This window comes from Protobothrops mucrosquamatus, unplaced genomic scaffold, assembly GCF_001527695.2.
Source record: "Protobothrops mucrosquamatus isolate PMUCROS unplaced genomic scaffold, P.Mucros_1.0 scaffold1238, whole genome shotgun sequence".
NCBI classification, from domain to species: domain Eukaryota; kingdom Metazoa; phylum Chordata; class Lepidosauria; order Squamata; family Viperidae; genus Protobothrops; species Protobothrops mucrosquamatus.
The window spans coordinates 18,975-36,645 of record NW_015387445.1 but is presented as its reverse complement, the minus strand read 5'-3'; the positions used below and the strand labels follow the sequence as shown (position 1 = coordinate 36,645).

General features: G+C 40.5%; 1 protein-coding gene across 1 annotated transcript in view; it reads right to left on the bottom strand.

Moving 5' to 3' along the window:
* LOC107291997 (DNA-binding protein SMUBP-2) overlaps positions 1 to 17,671 on the bottom strand; it is a 71,921-nt gene that overhangs the window by 49,360 nt on the left and 4,890 nt on the right. Inside the window, exons 3-5 of the mRNA XM_029285065.1 lie at positions 7,092 to 7,284; positions 6,388 to 6,485; positions 373 to 536 (exon numbers count right to left, since the gene is read on the bottom strand). Of these exons, the coding sequence (XP_029140898.1) occupies positions 373 to 536; positions 6,388 to 6,485; positions 7,092 to 7,284 (455 nt within the window). The remainder of the gene's footprint in view (positions 1 to 372; positions 537 to 6,387; positions 6,486 to 7,091; positions 7,285 to 17,671) is intronic.

The window sequence follows — 17,671 nt, the reverse complement described above, 5'->3', positions numbered from 1 at the left end:
CAAAGCCCTTTTCATTTCTCCCCCTCCCCTCGCGCCCACTCTGCAATTTTTACACATATGCATTTCTAATACTCTGAGAAAAGCATCTGTATGTATTGTGACACTTCCCAATTCACCTGCCATACTGGACTTAAAACACTGAGAAGGTGCTATAAGCATGAAAGAGGCTGCAGGTCTATTAAGAACTATAGGCAATACCCCTTACTCAGACAGCTACTTCCCACCTCATGCTTTAACCAAAGCTGAAATGCGCCTCATTCTGAATGGCAAGGTTCACCTTCCATTCTTGCCTCAGAATAGTACGATGGCCACAGGGACCTAAGTTTCCAGCCTAAATAGGTATCTCTTCAGAAAATGTATTCACTCACTCACTTTCAAGCCTTGCTCCACAGCTTGGAGTATTATCTCCACCACAGTTGTTGTCTTGCCAGTTCCAGGTGGTCCATGGATGATAGCAAGTTCCTTCTGTGCCAATGAAAAGCAAACAGCTTCCTTCTGGGAGGCATCCAGGGATTCATTGTAGAATTTCAAAAGCCCTGTAAGCAGCAGGAGCATTTGTTCAGATTTCAGTCTCACCAAGAACATTTGCGAGAAAGCAAGTACAATACAAATAAGAAGAGGCTGTTTTTGGACACTGACCAGATTTCTCAGCAAAGGAAGCATCCTGATCATTATTAGGAGCAATTCTAAGCCCCCACTGAGACCTGGCATCTCTTAAGAAAGTTTCTGTTTTACTGCAAATATTTTCAATCTTTGAAAGAATAACAGAAGATTAATGTGCTTTAACAGCCCATTGCCTTTAACTGTTCCACTATACAGAATACATTCTTACTAGAAAATTCCCTGAAAAAACACAGACACCTTTCTTTCCTAAAAGTACAATATGCTGAGCCAAAACCTTAATTATAGCTTTGTACACCAATGTGTAATTAGATGAGCAACAGAGCCTCATAGAACAACTGCTAACAATTCATTAGGCAGAGAAGTAAAAAAAGCAAGAAGCACTACCTTGAAATGGCCAGCAGACAATGCTGGCTGCTGGAAGGATGCAAGGAAAGTACTCTTTAGTCAGTTGGAAAATGTTCCACTGTGTGTGTGTGAGGGGGGGGGGGGGTCCCAGCTAGAACAATGGAGCTGACAAGTATGGATATCATACCTTATTTCTTATTTTCCTCAAACCTCATGTTTTGAGTGCTCTGTGCAAACTTTAAAATCTATATAAATAAAAATGTAAATGTTCGTTTATTCAAAATCTTAAATCTCCGAAAGTTCTTCACCGATTGCTTTGAAATTTTGACACAACGTTGCATTTGAATACGCACGTGTTTTTATATACCTATATTATATAGATGTCACACCTGTGACAGGTAAAAACATGCTTTTTTAAAAAACTGCGCCATCTGTTGGACGTAAAAGCAACACATGCTTTTACCAGACTGAGCCATAGCAACGTGTGGCTGGGTACAGCTAGTAACTACATAAATATCTATACCTTTATTTCTTAATTCAGGACCACCCTTTTTTCTTGATGATAGTTGTGGGGGGGGGGAGTGAAACTGCTAATTAACATCATGTGTAACATTTCACTTCTCCTACTAGTATGCAACCCCAACTGGAATGGGAAAAGGGAACTTTCAGAAGACCCTCACTTTTCTAAAAATGTTATATGTCATTTTATCTTTGGGTGGATCTCAGGAATTGATATTATGCCAGTGTTGATATTATTGTTGCTATTATCATTATGATACCATTATTATTATTATTGACCACCCCGTCCTCCTCCACATCCCACCAACTTTTCAATTACAAAGGAGGCTTTTAGCTTATTTGATGCCAGTATTGCAAGAAGAAGCAGAAGAACATTTATTCACCAAAATCCGGAAGACATCAACTAAAATATAAACAGCACTTTTATATATATAGGGGAGCAGTTGGTAAGTAGGAGTTCTTGTCATCGTAAGTTTGGCAAATGCTATTGGAATGGGCATTTTTAATTTCAGACTGGCAAAAGACACCAAGTGGACAGTTTAATTCCTCTCTAGCTATTGGAGCTGGCACATCAAAAGGGGCAACAATGCCACTTTGCTGGATCAGGATGCCAAAAGGTTTTGCATTCTGAATGGCAAGAAAAGAATTCTCCCTCCAAATTTGCTGCTGCTAAGATGCCCAATTGGAATGGCTTGTTCTGCAAGAAGTAGAGAGATGCCAGCATTACAGTTTTACCATAAAACCGTTTCTCAGGCAGATTTTATTAAAACGATGCAAATAGCAGATTTGTTTAAAACACAAAAAGCAAATGACAGACGTTTGTAAAATCATAGTAACAGCAGGTTTTATAATGAATGGTAAAGAATATGTTAGAAAGTTATCATCCTATATTTCGACTTATTTTTATAGATTATCCAAGCCAGGGGTCCCCAATCCCCAGTCCATGGACCGGGACCAGGACCGGTCTGTGGCCCGTTGGGAACTGGGCTGCGCAAGAGTCAGGCAAGCGTGCAAAACTATCCCTTTCCCACCACCACCACCGCTGCCAGTCTGTGGAGCTGGAAATGTTGGGTGACTGATCTGAGCAACATTTTGTTTTAACCTTTTTTTGCTATGTTTTATAATGTTTTTATGGTTAAAAACGTTACATGCAAAATCAACATTTCTTTTGAAACCTAAAAATAAGAATGTTTAAGTAAGTCCTCTTTCCGCATATAAAATCAACCTTTAAAAATTGTTGTGAACACTTGAACACTTTAACATTTCCATTATTTTAACATGAGCTATAGGGACTTTTCTTTTAAGACAGCATACTTTTAGTGCATTTTCCATTTGCCATGCTTACGTTCCACTTCTTGCTGATCAACAAGGCGATATTGCAAGCCCTTAGTAAAACAGTACAAATTAAAGATTCCAACTCTTGTGGCAGCATGAACGAGCTCTGGTTTGTTAGTCATGACTAAGCGACCCTTCAAAAGCCAAAAGTCCTATATATTATGAATGCAAAAGAAGCTTTTGGCTCCACTTGCCATTTTATACTGCATTCTAAGTTATTCACGAGATCAGATTCATTTATCAGCTGACAAATGCAGAATGAGAGAAGGCATGTCAGGCAAGCTGATAAGGTGCCTATTTGCCAAGATGTATGAGTGCAAAAACAATCACTAGAGAAAATTATAATGCATTTGGTATTTTTCTGCAGAACAGATTCAAGGACAGGACAGCGCATCTATGGTGCACATGAGAGATAGGAGCCAGTTTTGGTATAAAGACAGAAGCTTTTTTTTACCATATTAAGTTAACTGAAAGATTAATTCATGGGACAAATTCCGCATTCATTCACAGCAACGATTCTGCCCCAGTATTTAGACTTCTTATTTTTCACAATTCACTAAAGGTATATAAGCAATTTATAAACTGCCACTTTTATGTTCTCTCAAGCAAAGACTGCAAGTGTTAGGGAAAACAGAAACAAAAATGCAGTATTTACTGTCAATCTCAAAGTACATCATGATTTATGGTAAATTAGTTTGGGCTTTTTCTGCGCACCTTCTTTTGGATTTTACTACTTGGATGCTACTAATATTTAAGAAAGTAGACTCGATTTCAGCTATGGGGCTGAAATTCAGTTACTTCTGAGTGACACCAAGGGCATCTGCACACAGCTATCAAAAAACATAATGCTGAAGAAAGTCACATATGTACATTTATTTGTGCGTAAACTTTAGGAAACTGTCTTCAGGCAGCAGTTCACAAAATCTGCTGTTTCTTTTAGGATCCATCCCTTCTAAGAATGCAAGAACTGCTATACAGGACTTAAAGGGCTGCTCGGTCCAGCATCTGCTCCTACTATGGTGACCTGATGGCAAGGCTAAAACAGGACAGGAGTACAACGGCATACTTTTGTTTCTCTTTCCCAGTAAACACAATCAAAAGCATCACATTTTTAATTTTAATACATCAGGATAGAGCGATTCCCCAAATCTAACTGGAACTATTTCAAACATAGAAGAAAAACCACTCAAACACTAAAAGTAGTCTAGGAGTACCAGTAAGTATTTGATTGCTTACACTAGCCCAGTGGTGGCGAACCTATGGCATGGGTGCCAGAGGCGGCACTCAGAGCCCTCTCTGTGGGCACACGTGCCGTTGCCCCAGTCTTGCCTCCCTCCATGATCCCCTCACCAGCAGCCCCCCTAGAGGAGAGTCACCCCCGAGCGTGGCCCACGCGGAGCAGTGCAGCCAAGGACATGGCAGCCAGGCAGCATAGACAAGACTCTGCCCTCACGCCCCATCATGCACAGTTGATACTGTGGGGCGCAGGCAGAGGGGGTGGCCGCCATGGCGCTGCTGGGCGATCTGCGGCAGGCCCTGGAGGTGGTGAGTGGCCCTGCAGGCAGGCGGGATGGGGGCGGAGCGGGGGCAGGGCAGGAGGTGGAGCGGGGTTGGGACCAGTTTTTGGGCACTCGGTCTCTAAAAGGTTCGCTATCACTGCACTAGCCTTTACCACAGGGGAAAACTCATATAAAATTGATCTGATGTTCTAGTTGGTTGGAATTCAGTGCAATCAAATGACTGCAGGACATGGTGGAGAGAAAAGAGATCTTCTGGAATCACCTGCTGTCCTTGATTCCTAAAGCCAGCACTCTCTTCTAGCTTCTCCTCTGAGAGTTGAATAGGTGGGACAAAAAGACATCTCAGTACAAAAAGAGAATCTGACAAAAATAGAGACGAGCAGCACAAAAATTATAGAATTTTTCTGACTTTACAGGGATGCCTAAGTTGTTGGGGTTTTTTTTCTGCAGAAGCAGAACATTTTGGGGAAAGTGGCAATAGCACTGATATGGCTGTGCTGCTCACAGGAAAATGCTGACCTCTGGTGGTTGCCAACTGTCTTTATACATACGATTCCCAAATTTTGGGTTTCTCTATTTTGAGATTTCTGGGTGCTTGCTTTTAAATGTACGTAAGTTTCTAAAAGTATTCTCTCTCTTCTATTCAGAATGGAATAACCCAAGTCCCAAGTCATTCTGTCTGTTTTTTCTCACATATTGACTAGCGTTTATATAATTGGCCTTTAAATACTATATATATATATAGTATTCATTTTAATTTGTACTGTATAAGCTAAAGAGCTTTGACTCACACAATATAATCATGGTTTATAGCTTAACAGAGTTTAGTAGGTTCACACAACACTAAACAAACCACTGTGTTCCATTATTATATACCAGAAAGGATACTGTTAAAGCAATAATATCCTTCTCACAAAGAGGTTTGCGTAATTATTTATTTAAAATGACTTATATAGCCATCTATAATTTTTGAGGACAGGTAAGTTGTTTCGCTCAAGTATTTCATTGTAACTTAATGTATTATAATTAAGTATATTATTATGCTTTCTAACAATAGGAATTGTGTCTACCAGCACAATTGAGTTCTTAATAAATGGAAACAGAAAAATCAAGAGTCAGTTTATGAAATGTTGAACATTATCTGCACAAGATCTATAAAGACAAATGGAGAGTACAGGGGATGAGTGATGGATGGACATAATCTGGGGTTTGGATTATGAGTATGAGAGAGGTGATAATAAGCAAAATTGGAAAATGCGGTATGACTTTATACCAAAGCAGGAGAGGTACACACAAGCAGATTGGATTGAGAAATGTATAAATGTGAAAAAGCAAGTTTAGACACTTGATTTAAAGAAAGTAGATTATAAATAAGTTTGAATTATGGAATGCTTTTTGTGAATATGGAGTTGAAGATTTGCTGTTGAATGCAATAAAAGCAATGTACTGTATATACTGAGACTAAGGCACAAATGAAAATAAATGAAATGCTTCAGGAACAATACAATACTGAACAGGAGCAAAGCCTAAGGTAATTGTGTTCAACTAGGAAAATGCAGGAAACAATTAAAAGTTACGCCTAAACGGTGAAAAGCAAAACAAATGGACAAACTTATGTTCCTTGCTAGAATGTTTGCTGAAGGTGGAAAAGCATATCTATTCAGAACCACTGTGCTTAGGATCCCATATTGTGCCTTGCAGTCAACAACTGATTTTATCGTTTTGATAAATGAATAAACATTTCTACTTTTGCTGTACAGATCTATAAAGACAATACACAACGATATAAATAGACAAGATATAAATGCTTGCCCTCTATGACATAAATATTTATATTTGTGTAACGTATGCCAGGTCAGTGCAAAAAGGACCGAACAAAGAAAACAAGGTTCATTTGTATCTTTTCTTCAAAAGGCAACACAGAGGGCAAGAGAGGAAGACTTTTTAGGGACACCAGTTGTGGATTAAATCAGATATATACTAAACTTCTTCAGTTCCATGGATTTTTCACCATTCATTAAAAAAAGAGAGAAAGAATTCTTACTTGTATCACTGGCACCACTAGGTTCAGAAGAACAAAACAGCACATCAATAAGATCAGATGCTGGACCAGATCCATAGTGATTAAGTGTATTTAAAGCCCTTTCAAAGAGAAGAAAATAAAGGAACTGAATCTTAAAGACAACCCTTTCAAAATTTATGAAACAATACCAAGCAATAATATCTTAAATAATTACAAATGTTGTGTGATCAGCTTGAAATGACATATCATAGTCTCAGACCCATAATAAAACTTCCTAGGAACTTAGTATTATCAGTCTGTAAAGTTAAATTAACTTCTCTTCCAAAAATTCCTTCAGTCAGGGCTGAAAAAAACTTCCAACCACATGCCAATTTAATCCAATAGGCACATGCCATCTGGAGCTTCTTGTTTCATCATTTTCACAAGTAAAAGGCCCAGGTTATGAACATATGTTGCCAACATAAGCATTATAAAGTGCTCTGTATGATAAAAATGCAGCAGCCAATAAACTACTGAGCAAAAAACAGAGAAACGTTCATGAAACTACGAAGATGAGGCTATCATCCAAAATCTCAATACAATGGAGCAAATGGAAAGATATCTCCCAGCTGTACCTCACATAACTGTTTTCCTTACTTCCTTTCAGAATTCTGGTTATTAAATAAAGATTTTTTTTATTTCTTAAGACATAAAAGTTCCATAATCATCCTTTTATAGTAGTTTACCTTTTGAGTCTATTATATGTAACATCATTGGCAAGTTTCAACAGATAGTACAAATTCTCCTGATCTACATTTACAAGGTTACTCTGAGGCTCATCAACTGCGATTGTAATTGAATTGGAGGCCGTCCGGGTGACAATTCCTGTGCAGATCTGATTATTTTGTCCAGCTGCTTCATAAAGTCCCACTATGTCACCTGCAGAAGATAAATGATGACAAGAATAAAATTAGAATACAGAAAAGATACTTCACATAAAAGCAAAGGAATTACCTCTGAATTATATCTGAAGAAACCACAACTAGAGGTGCTCATCATTCCTCCAGCAACTAAGAGGAATGAATCAACAATAGAGACAACTAGAGGTGAACCATCTGAATTAAGTCATTGTGGTAAACAATACATTTAGAAATTGTGGTAAACAATACATTTAGAAACCACAACTAGAGGTGCTCATCATTCCTCAAAGAGAAGGACGAGGGGGGACATGATAGCAGTGTTCCAATATCTCAGGGGCTGCCACAAAGAAGAGGGAGTCAAGCTATTCTCCAAGGCGCCTGAAGGCAGGACAAGAAGCAATGGGTGGAAACTGATCAAGGAGAGAAGCAACTTAGAACTAAGGAGAAACTTCCTGACAGTTAGAACAATTAACCAGTGGAACAACCTGCCTCCAGAAGCAGTGAATGCTCCAACACTGGAGGTTTTTAAGAAGAGACTGGACAGCCATTTGTCCGAAATAGTATAGGGTTTCCTGCCTGAGCAGGGGGTTGGACTCGATGACCTCCAAGGTCCCTTCCAACTTTATTATTATTATTATTATTATTATTATTATTATTATTATTATTATTATTATTATTATTATTATTATTATTATTATTATTATTATTAACCAAGAGGAATGAATCAACAATAGAGACAACTAGAGGTGAACCATCTGAGTTAAGTCATGGTGGTAAACAATACATTGATTCTCATTCAATCAAATATTGATCAGACAACCCAAGCAAGATCTAAAACTGAAATGGGAGAAGTCTATAATGCTGATAAGAGAAAACTTAGCAGGCATAATAAATTAATACACAATTTAGGGTAACGTCAAAGCAAATGTCTAATATAGCCTAAGTAGGTAGCCTATAATATGATTCTAGCATACAGAATATATCTAAGTTAGAAAAAGCAAAAAAAGATATTTCAAATAACAAGATAAATTTGGCAAAATTACAAGATCAGAATACCGCAAAAGAAATAATCTTAAGGATCAGAGATTTTAGAGAGAACTGCTGAGAATGCTGGTATGCTGTAATTGATTACTTGGTGACAAAATTTAATGAATTGTTTCCAGATCTAAAACCTATGGATAAGAATATTGACTATGCAAATAGAGGGTTTACTTCATGAAGATACAAAGACTGTGAGAGACATTGTATCAACATTTCTCACTGCATGCACAAGAGACAAACTTATTTGAAAGAAATGTGAATTACAAGAAATAAACTGAGAGGGAAATAGTGATGTTATTTCAAAATATCACCAGGCTAAACTACAGAAAAGGAAACAGTTTCAAGCAACTAAATAAGAAATAAGTGAAGGGTTCCTTTCAAATTAATTATTTAAATTGTTCAAATTATTTCCTTTTTTTTGAATATTTCTATTTTTCAGGAAATGAAATCCTTTTTTGCTGCAATTTTGTATTTTAACTTTCTATCTTTGAAATTATAGATAGACAGATAGACAGACAGACAGACAGATGGGGGGAGAAGGGGGGAGCCAAGGCGAGACCCATTGGAGCATAAAATGGGAGTTATCAGAACCCTACACCACCGAGCTGAAGGCCTGCCTACCAAGCAAAGATGGGGGGGGGGAACTAAAACACATCAAGGAAGCCCTCAGAATGTGTGGCCATCCCAAGTAGACCTTCATCAAATCCCTAAAAAGACCCAGCAGGAGCTCCTCCATAACAGACAAAGAAGAGAACAACAAACAAAGCAATGTTGTCATTCCATACGTTGCAGGAATATTGGAAAAGCTCAGGAAGATCTTCAGCCAACACAACATATGTGCACACTTTAAACCCAAAAATACATTAAGACAGAAGCTTGTCCACTCCAAGAATAAAACATCTAGACACAAACTGAGCAAAGTGGTATATGCAGTACAAAGTAGTGAGCCATGTGCAGATCTGTACATTGGGGGAAAAAAACAATCACTTCATAAACAATGGCACAACATAGGAGAACAAACCCATCAGGACAAGAGTCAGCAGTCCATCTGCATTTACAAGACAAAGGCCACTCTTTTGAAGACAGCAAAGTCTACATTTTGGACAGAGAGGACCACTGGTTTGAAAGAAGGGTCAAAGAGGCCATCTATGTCAAAACTGAACAGCCTTCTCTCAACAGAGGGTGAGGGATATAGTATCATCTATCTCCAGTCTGCAACACAGTCTTTTCAGCAGTTCCATTTGCACTACTCAGGTGACCCTGATGACACAGATAAACCTCCAGGTGGCCTCAACGACTCTCTAAAAGAATGCAAATGAACAGCTGTCTGCAAGGAGTATAAATCCTTCCATTCCCTACCATCCAGTCAGAGCTGAAGAAGCTTCTTGGATGAGAAGCGAAATGTCTTCAAAGAAAAACAAGAAAGTCCAGTTGCCTCTTGAAAAAGTACCTTTGGGACAACCATGACCTAGATGACTGAGAATCTCGGTAGACATATAACTGCAGGCACAATTTAGGGAAAATGGATACACAAAAATTTAAAGACAAAATTCATTATATAAAAGGCTTCCAAAAATGATGCAGGCTCAATGATTACTTAATACACTGGGAATTGTGAATCCCCAATCAAATGGATTTACATATCCTTGAAACAGAATATCTTACTCAAAAATTGATTACTTATTGTCTTCTAAATTCTATGTCACATTCGACAAGCTTAAATGCGGCTATTTGTAGGTCAGACCATGCACTGGTGAACCTAAAGTTGAAATGGGATAACATACCTTATACTCTTGCCATTTCAATGCTGTCTCAATCCTTAATCAAGCCATAAAGCAAAACATTGGGTACTAAAACATTATTTAAAGAAAGTTACGCAAATTAAACATCTATTGCAAAAAATGTATTGAACTTTATGCCGTTTCTTTGGGGGGCAACTCAAGGCAGTGCTCATCTCTATTGCTTCTACCTCCTATTTTCCCCATAACAGCAGTGTTAGTTAGGTTGGTCAGGCTGAGAAAAAGTAATTGGCCCTAAAATCATCCAGCTGACTTTCATGTCTAAGGAAGAGGTAGTTTAATATATATTTTATATGTTGTAGGAATGTAGCATAGTGAACCATCATTTGACAGGATCCAGAGAGACTAGGATAGAGAAAGCTCGAACAGCATTCTTCAAAATGAAAAAGGTCTTCTGCAGTCACGACATAAGCCTAAGACTGAAAATCAGGCTTGCCAGATGCTATATTTTTCCTATCCTGCTCTATGGAGTAGAGAGTTGGTCTCTGGCAGAAGAGACCTGAAGAGACTAGAAGCATTTGAAATGTGGATTTACAGGTGGCTGTTACGTATAAGCTGGGTTGACAAGATCAGAAATGAGGAGGTGATAAGCCGCCTGGGAAAGCCAAGGGAAATCATCAAAACAATAAAAAAATGAAAATTAGAATATTTCGGACATGTGATGTGACACCCAGAAAAATACAGCATACTCCATTTAATCCTCCAGGGAAAGATTGAAGGCAAACGAGGTCCAGGCAGAAGAAGAACATCGTGGCTTCAAAATCTAAGGGACTGGTTTGGACAAAACTCAGCAGCACTTTTTCGTGCGGCTGCTGATAAAAACAGGATCGCCAACGTCCGATAACGGATATGGCACAACAAGAAGAAGAGAGACTATACAGTATTTGTTTTATAAAGGATATCAACATACAGGACATGTGGAAATTATCACAATGTGTAAAGAGACTACAAACTTTTGATACTAAACTGGTGCAGTGCCAATCAAAATGCAATAGTGATTAAGATAATATTTAAAAATGACTGAATTGTACAGAAAAATAGGCAAGTATCATACTCTATATTTGCCTGACCATCCTTTTGCTATCTTTCATAACATTCTAATGTACTCCAAAAAAAAAAAGACCCAGATAAGATTTTTCAAAAGCCCTCATGCAGATTGTACTCTGTACTGATGAGACTGAAAGTAGGTCAGGTCCAATGGATTCATCAATTATGCATCAAGAGAATCCAGGCTTTCATAAGAAAATAAACTATATGTAAAACAATAATAACTTATTAAACATCACAAGACACAAAGGAGGCAAAACTGTCAATCACACCAAGTGATATTGCTATCCGTCTCAGGAGAATCCACTAAAATTAACTAGGACACCTTATATTCCTTTTAACTCTTTCCAAGGTTTCTCGTTTTAAATCCCAGTGGGCGCTAATATTCCAGTCCAGAGCTCAGAAGAGCTCCAGTGTGATGGCAAATCCACAGAAGACATTTTGCCATTGGGAGCCCTTTATCCATGGTCAAAACCTGAATAGACAATAGAACTCTTTGGATAAACAAAGCTTGATATAAGTTGCAATCCCCCTCTTTTTTTTTTAATTCAAAGAAGTAAAAGCAGAAGGAAAACTCCAGCCCCAGAATTGAAACCCACACTTTAGGAAGCCATTCAGAATCAAGTTACTTTAGGCCCGTGGTGGCGAACCTGTGGCACGCGTGCCACAGGTGACACGCAGAACCCTCTCTGTGGGCACACACGCGCCCTCACCCCAGTCCTAGGCCTTCAGCTTGGTTTTATAAAACCTTTTCGCTTTAGGCCTCCGCCGCCGTGTGCAAAAAAAAAAAGGTTCAATCAATCAATTTCAACTTCTCGTGGGAAAAAAAAGATCTCGCAAAGTTGGAATTAATTGATTGAACTTTTTAGTCCTACCCAGTCTGCCGTTACCACAGTAGCCACGCCCACCCAATGGGCCATGTCCACCCAATTGGCCGCACCCAGCCAATGGGCCACGCCCACCTGGCACCCGACGATACATAAGTGGTTTTGGGTTGCAGTTTGGGCACTCGGTCTCTAAAAGGTTCGCCATCACTGCTTTAGGCTCTCTGACTAGCATCATCCAGAAAAAGGAAAGCTTTCCAGAAAGCCTTGGAATGATGCTAGAAGCCATTCTCGGCAGATATCATAAATATTCTAAGACACTGATACAGACATTATACTTATATGTAAATATAAGAAATGTAAGAAACATTTACATTCTTACATGCCATTCCCATTTAGGTTAAAAAAAAACAACCCACCAGTATCCACTGTGTTCACCAGTCAGAATACATTCTGTTCTGGAAAGTAACTGAATGTCAATGAAACTGATTAGCTCAATTGTTTAAAGATAAGCTATGGGGCATCTTTCATCATAACAATTTTAATATACGATGTCATGATTCAATGAATCTATTCTCCTTTAAGCCATAAGAAATGCCACTGCAAGTTCACACAACATTACCCTCCACATGTATCTGATTTATTCATGACAAGAAAAAATGCAATTCTGCATTATTGAACCCAAAGTTGGAGGTTCACCACCCCCTCCTAGCAATTCTGAATCTAACAGAATATGTGCCTTTAGCATATATTTTCATCTTAGAAAATTTGCCCCTCAGAAAGAGCCTGTCTTGAGCGGATGTGCTTTTCCAAGGCACTGGAGCTCTTTTCAAAGCACATCTTTGTCTAACTCTGCCCATATCTATTCTAAATAGCATTTTTTAAAAAGACAAACATTATCCTCGTGATTACTACTATGAAACATAGTACAGTATGTATCAATGCTGAGGCATTAATTCAAGTATAGAATTAATCAGTAGTCCAACGGCAAGGGCAAGGGAAAACAATGCCAGGAGGGTCTTAAATCTCCTTTTTAAACAAAAAGTACAAAATACCCTTGAGATTCAATACAGATCCAAATTGAAAAATATGGTTAGAACCCATTGTTTTACAGGCCGCTCAGGGGAGTGTGTGTGTATGTGTGTGGGGGGGGGGGGAGAGGGAGGGAGGGAGAAGAGAGAGAGACAGAGAGAGAGAGAGAGAGAGATACCATTAATGCAGTACTGTGTACATACTAAGTAGCATTCTTAGTGACTGCTACATAATGGAAAAACGTTTAATAAAGCTCTTGGAGAATGGCACTTTTTAGGCTACAGTCATTTGATTCATAAAATGCAATAAACCTTATAATGTTTGGGTTTTAGCTTCTGAACCAGTCACTGTGGTTGGTAAACCATGATTTCTGGCTTAAAATGTTATTAAAATTATGTTTGAACTAGGCAGTTAATACAAACCATGTCTTAAGATGATGTGAGACCAGCCAAGCAAGAAGGAAGATAAAGGCTCTTTTTTAAAAACAAGTGAGAGAAAGGGTATGATTCAAATATTTACTCAGAAATTAATCTTATTGAATTTATAAGCCTTTTTCTTAAGTGAGGGGATGCAGAACTATGACAAAATTACTTTACAAATATGTGAAAATCAGATTCTAGGAATGAGCCTCTATTAACATCGTACATTGTTTCATAATGAAATATTGAATTTCTAACAAGAACAGCTGCCCATACAAAATAAAAACCTAGGTTAGAAGGTAAGACCCATAGCTCATTTATTTTCTCAGACTAATACAAAGTACAGTAGTGCAAGCTAAAGAAAAAGTCTCAGTTACATTAGTCAGCATAGACTGTTTGCTACTGTATTTTTGTAATTTACTCGGAAACAATCATACTTTTTTGGTTTCCTGGCAAAAAAAACCCCTAGTTATCTAAATTAACCAGCATTCTGGAGGTCTTCCTCAACATAGTTTTCATTTTAAAATGACTTCTAAAAAACCTTGGAAGATTTTACTTTTTAAAAAAAAACAAATATCAGAATGTTACAAATAAAATGGAAAACAATGGAAAGAATTCATTAAAGGAAAGAAGTACTTGAGAATCAGTGCCTGGTTTTCTACAAATTGCTAATTTATTAAGGGACTACAGATGGATATATCTATATTGTTTTCATGACAATGATTCGCTGTTGCCTTCTTCAATGTCCCTTCTGTCTAGGAATGTTTTGTTAGTCTTCTATGTAAATACTAACCAGGATGGTTCTGAAATCAGCCAACATTGTCTAAAATGCTCCCACTTGGAATTATGAGTTATAGCAATATAAAAAAACACCTTAAAAAGTCTTTGTAGCTGAGCTTGAAATGCCTGCTGAGAAATCCAGGCCTCTATTAAGATTACATTTGTAGTATTTGCAAATAGATTTTAAACTGATTGCTCATTGCAAGATTCCCTCCTAAGAAATAAAGTGGATATGGAGTGAGCAGAAGCACATATATTCAGGGATAATCACACTGTATTCTTTCATGAGCTATTGGCTGAGACACATATCTTAGTTGGCCTCACGGAAGAGCATCTAACTTTTGAGATGGCAATACTACCAGATTAATGGGAGGGTGAGAACTGTGTTTCCCCAAAAATAAGACCCGGTCTTATATTTTTTTTTACCTCAAAAAGAGGCACTAGGTCTTATTCTCGGAGGATGTCTTACCTTAGGACCGCTGCAGCCAGGCCTCGCATGCCCCATTAGTCACGCCACTGCTTGACTTCTTCAACGGCCACTTGCCAGCACTTGCAGCCAGATGCTATGTGGAGCACTGTGCCGGTGCCACCGATTGCAGAAGGACGCCGCATGGTGCTTCACACCTGTGCTACTGGTCGCAGCAGGACGCCGCGCGGTGCTTGAGGCCGTTTGCAGGAGGCTGCATGGTCCTTCAGACTGTTGCTGCTGGTTGTGGCAGGACGCCACACGGTGCTTTGGGCCGTTGCCGCCGATCGGGTCAAGGCACTGTGCGGTGCTTCGGGCCATTTGCAGGAGGCTGCATGGCGCTTCGGTGGCAACAGTGTGACAAGCACCATGTAGCCTCCTGCCGCGAGGAGCAGCAACAGTACAACAAGCCATGTAGCGCAACAAGTGTCAAGGCGTAGGACGCCTGCTTGTTGCGGTCCTACCGGTAAGGTAAGCAGTTGCGGGGTGCCTGAGGCAGCTCCACCTCCCCCCTACGCCTGCCCTAGCTTGATTTTTAGGCATGCACCTCACCCCAAAACTAGGGCTTATTTTCAGGGTAGGGCTGATATTAGGCCCACTCCCAAAAATCAAGCTAGGGCTTATTTTCGGGGTAGGTCTTACCTTCGGGGAAACACGGTATATCTCAGATTAAATGAAATCAGAAACTTTACTACTGCCATTGACAACCTTGAGAGAATCTCCAATTTACTCTGTCTTTGTATTCACAAAAGTCATCGTGACAAAAGACAACAATCTGACAAGTTCAATATGAAACAATCAGGTTTGTCAGCACTCCAGAAAAGGGCAGGTCAGGAAGCAAACACAACAAGGACTACTGGGACTCTATTGTTGTATGGCAAAATAGCAGAATCTTGAAAGCTAGCCAGAGGTGGCATTCTTCCTCTTTTTTTTTTACCATACAGAATCAAGGCCTGGTTATTTTGAATTTCTTTCTCCTGCTTCCTCTTTTCCCAGAATTGAGTTTTCATTTACTTTACCTTTTGTAATAGTAAGGATTTATTAAACTCCTTTACCACTCAATCCACAACAGCTCTGGGTGGTTTACAACAATGAAACAAATATTACAATCAAGATAAAAGTTGGCATGTGGCAGTAAAGCTTCCCACCCCCAAATTTTAATTTTAATTATGTGAATGTTGCAGGAAAAAGATATAATAATAATAATAATAATAATAATAATAATAATAATAATAATAATAATAATAATAATAATAAAGTTGGAAGGGACCTTGGAGGTCATCTAGTCCAACCCCCTGCTCAGGCAGAAAACCCTATACCATTTTGGACAAATGGCTGTGCAGTCTCTTCTTAAAAACTTCCAGTGTTGGCGCATTCACCGCTTCTGGAGGCAGGTTGTTCCACTGGTTAATTGTTCTAACTGTCAGGAAGTTTCTCCTTAGTTCTAGGTTATTAAATTTTTAGGGGGTTCGGGGTTGGCCCGAGGGGACTTGGGGGAGCCCTCTCTGAGGCCAAGGCCAGTCCAGTTTGAGGGGCGCGGAACGGTGAGGGAGGAGACTGGGGGGTTAATAGAGGGTGGTGTGATTGGTACGGTCAGTGGGAGGGGCAGATATGGCGGGAGCAGAGGACCATATCGGGTTTTGGGAGCACGCACACGCTGCTTACAAGCTTCTGGGTGCTCCGATCCTCAGGGCTCTACTCGACTACCAGGGACTTTAGATCCTCGGGCCCGGGATCATCGGCTGATGTTATGCAATGCCAGGTCCGTTGTAAATAAGGCCCCACTCATTCAAGAGCTCATTCAAGAGGGGGGAGCGGACCTGGCAGGTATCACCGAGACCTGGCTGGGCATGGAAGGGGGAGTTCCCCTTGTTGATCTATGCCCGCCGGGTTTCCAGGCATTCCATCAGCCGAGGGCCCGGAGTAGGGGCGGTGGGGTTGCGGTCATTATAAGGGAGAGCCTATGTCCGAGGGAGACCACTGTGCCTCAGATAGACGGTGCAGAGTCCCTCCTTGTGAAGTGGGGGCAAGGGGTGCAAGTGGGTCTGTTGATTATATACCTGGCCCCCTGCTATGTATCAACGGCCCTGCCTGAGCTGGCTGACGTAATAGCCGGGGTGGCAGTGGAGACCCCCAGACTTATAGTCATGGGGGATCTCAACCTGCCATCGGCGGGCAAAACGTCGGCGGCAGCTCGGGAGTTCTTGGCTTCCATGACGACCTTGGACTTGACCCAATTAGTTCGTGCCCCCACTCACACGGGAGGACATACACTAGATCTAATTTTTGTCTCTGGCCAGTGGCAGAATGATCTGGAAATGGGGGAAATAGTTATAGAGCCCTTGTCATGGTCAGATCATGCACTCCTTAGGATGGATTTCTGGACCGCTTCCCCCCGCCGCAGGGAGACAGAACCGCGTAGATGGTTCCGTCCCAGGCGCCTGATGGACCCGGAGAGGTTCCTGACGGAGCTTGGGCCATATCCGGAGGATCTAGTCCACGGCTCGGCGGAAAATCTGGCGGCGGCCTGGGATGTGGCCGCAGCCGCAGCATTGGACCGAGTTGTGCCGTTGCGGCCTCTGACCCGACGCAGATCTCAACTAGCTCCTCGGTTTACCGAGGAGCTGAGAGAGATGAAGCGCCGGAAAAGACGCCTAGAGAGCAGTTGGAGGGCTTCCCGAACCAAATCCGACCGAGCACAGGTAAGGATACGTTAGATCCTACCTTGTGGCAATGAGGGTGGCGAGGTCTAATTACTACTCCACCCTCATTGCGTCATCAGATAACCGCCCAGCCTCACTCTTCAGGGTGACCCGCTCTCTCCTTCAGTTGAGGGGAGGGGGGGGACCCTCTGGTGGGGAGGGCTGAGGACTTTGCCCAATATCTGTATGACAAAGTCGCTCGGATCCGAGAGGGTTTAGACTCCGACTGGGTGGCCCCGGGGGAGGAGACGGGAGCAGGTCTTGAGACTATTATATGGGAGGAGTTTGACTCTGTG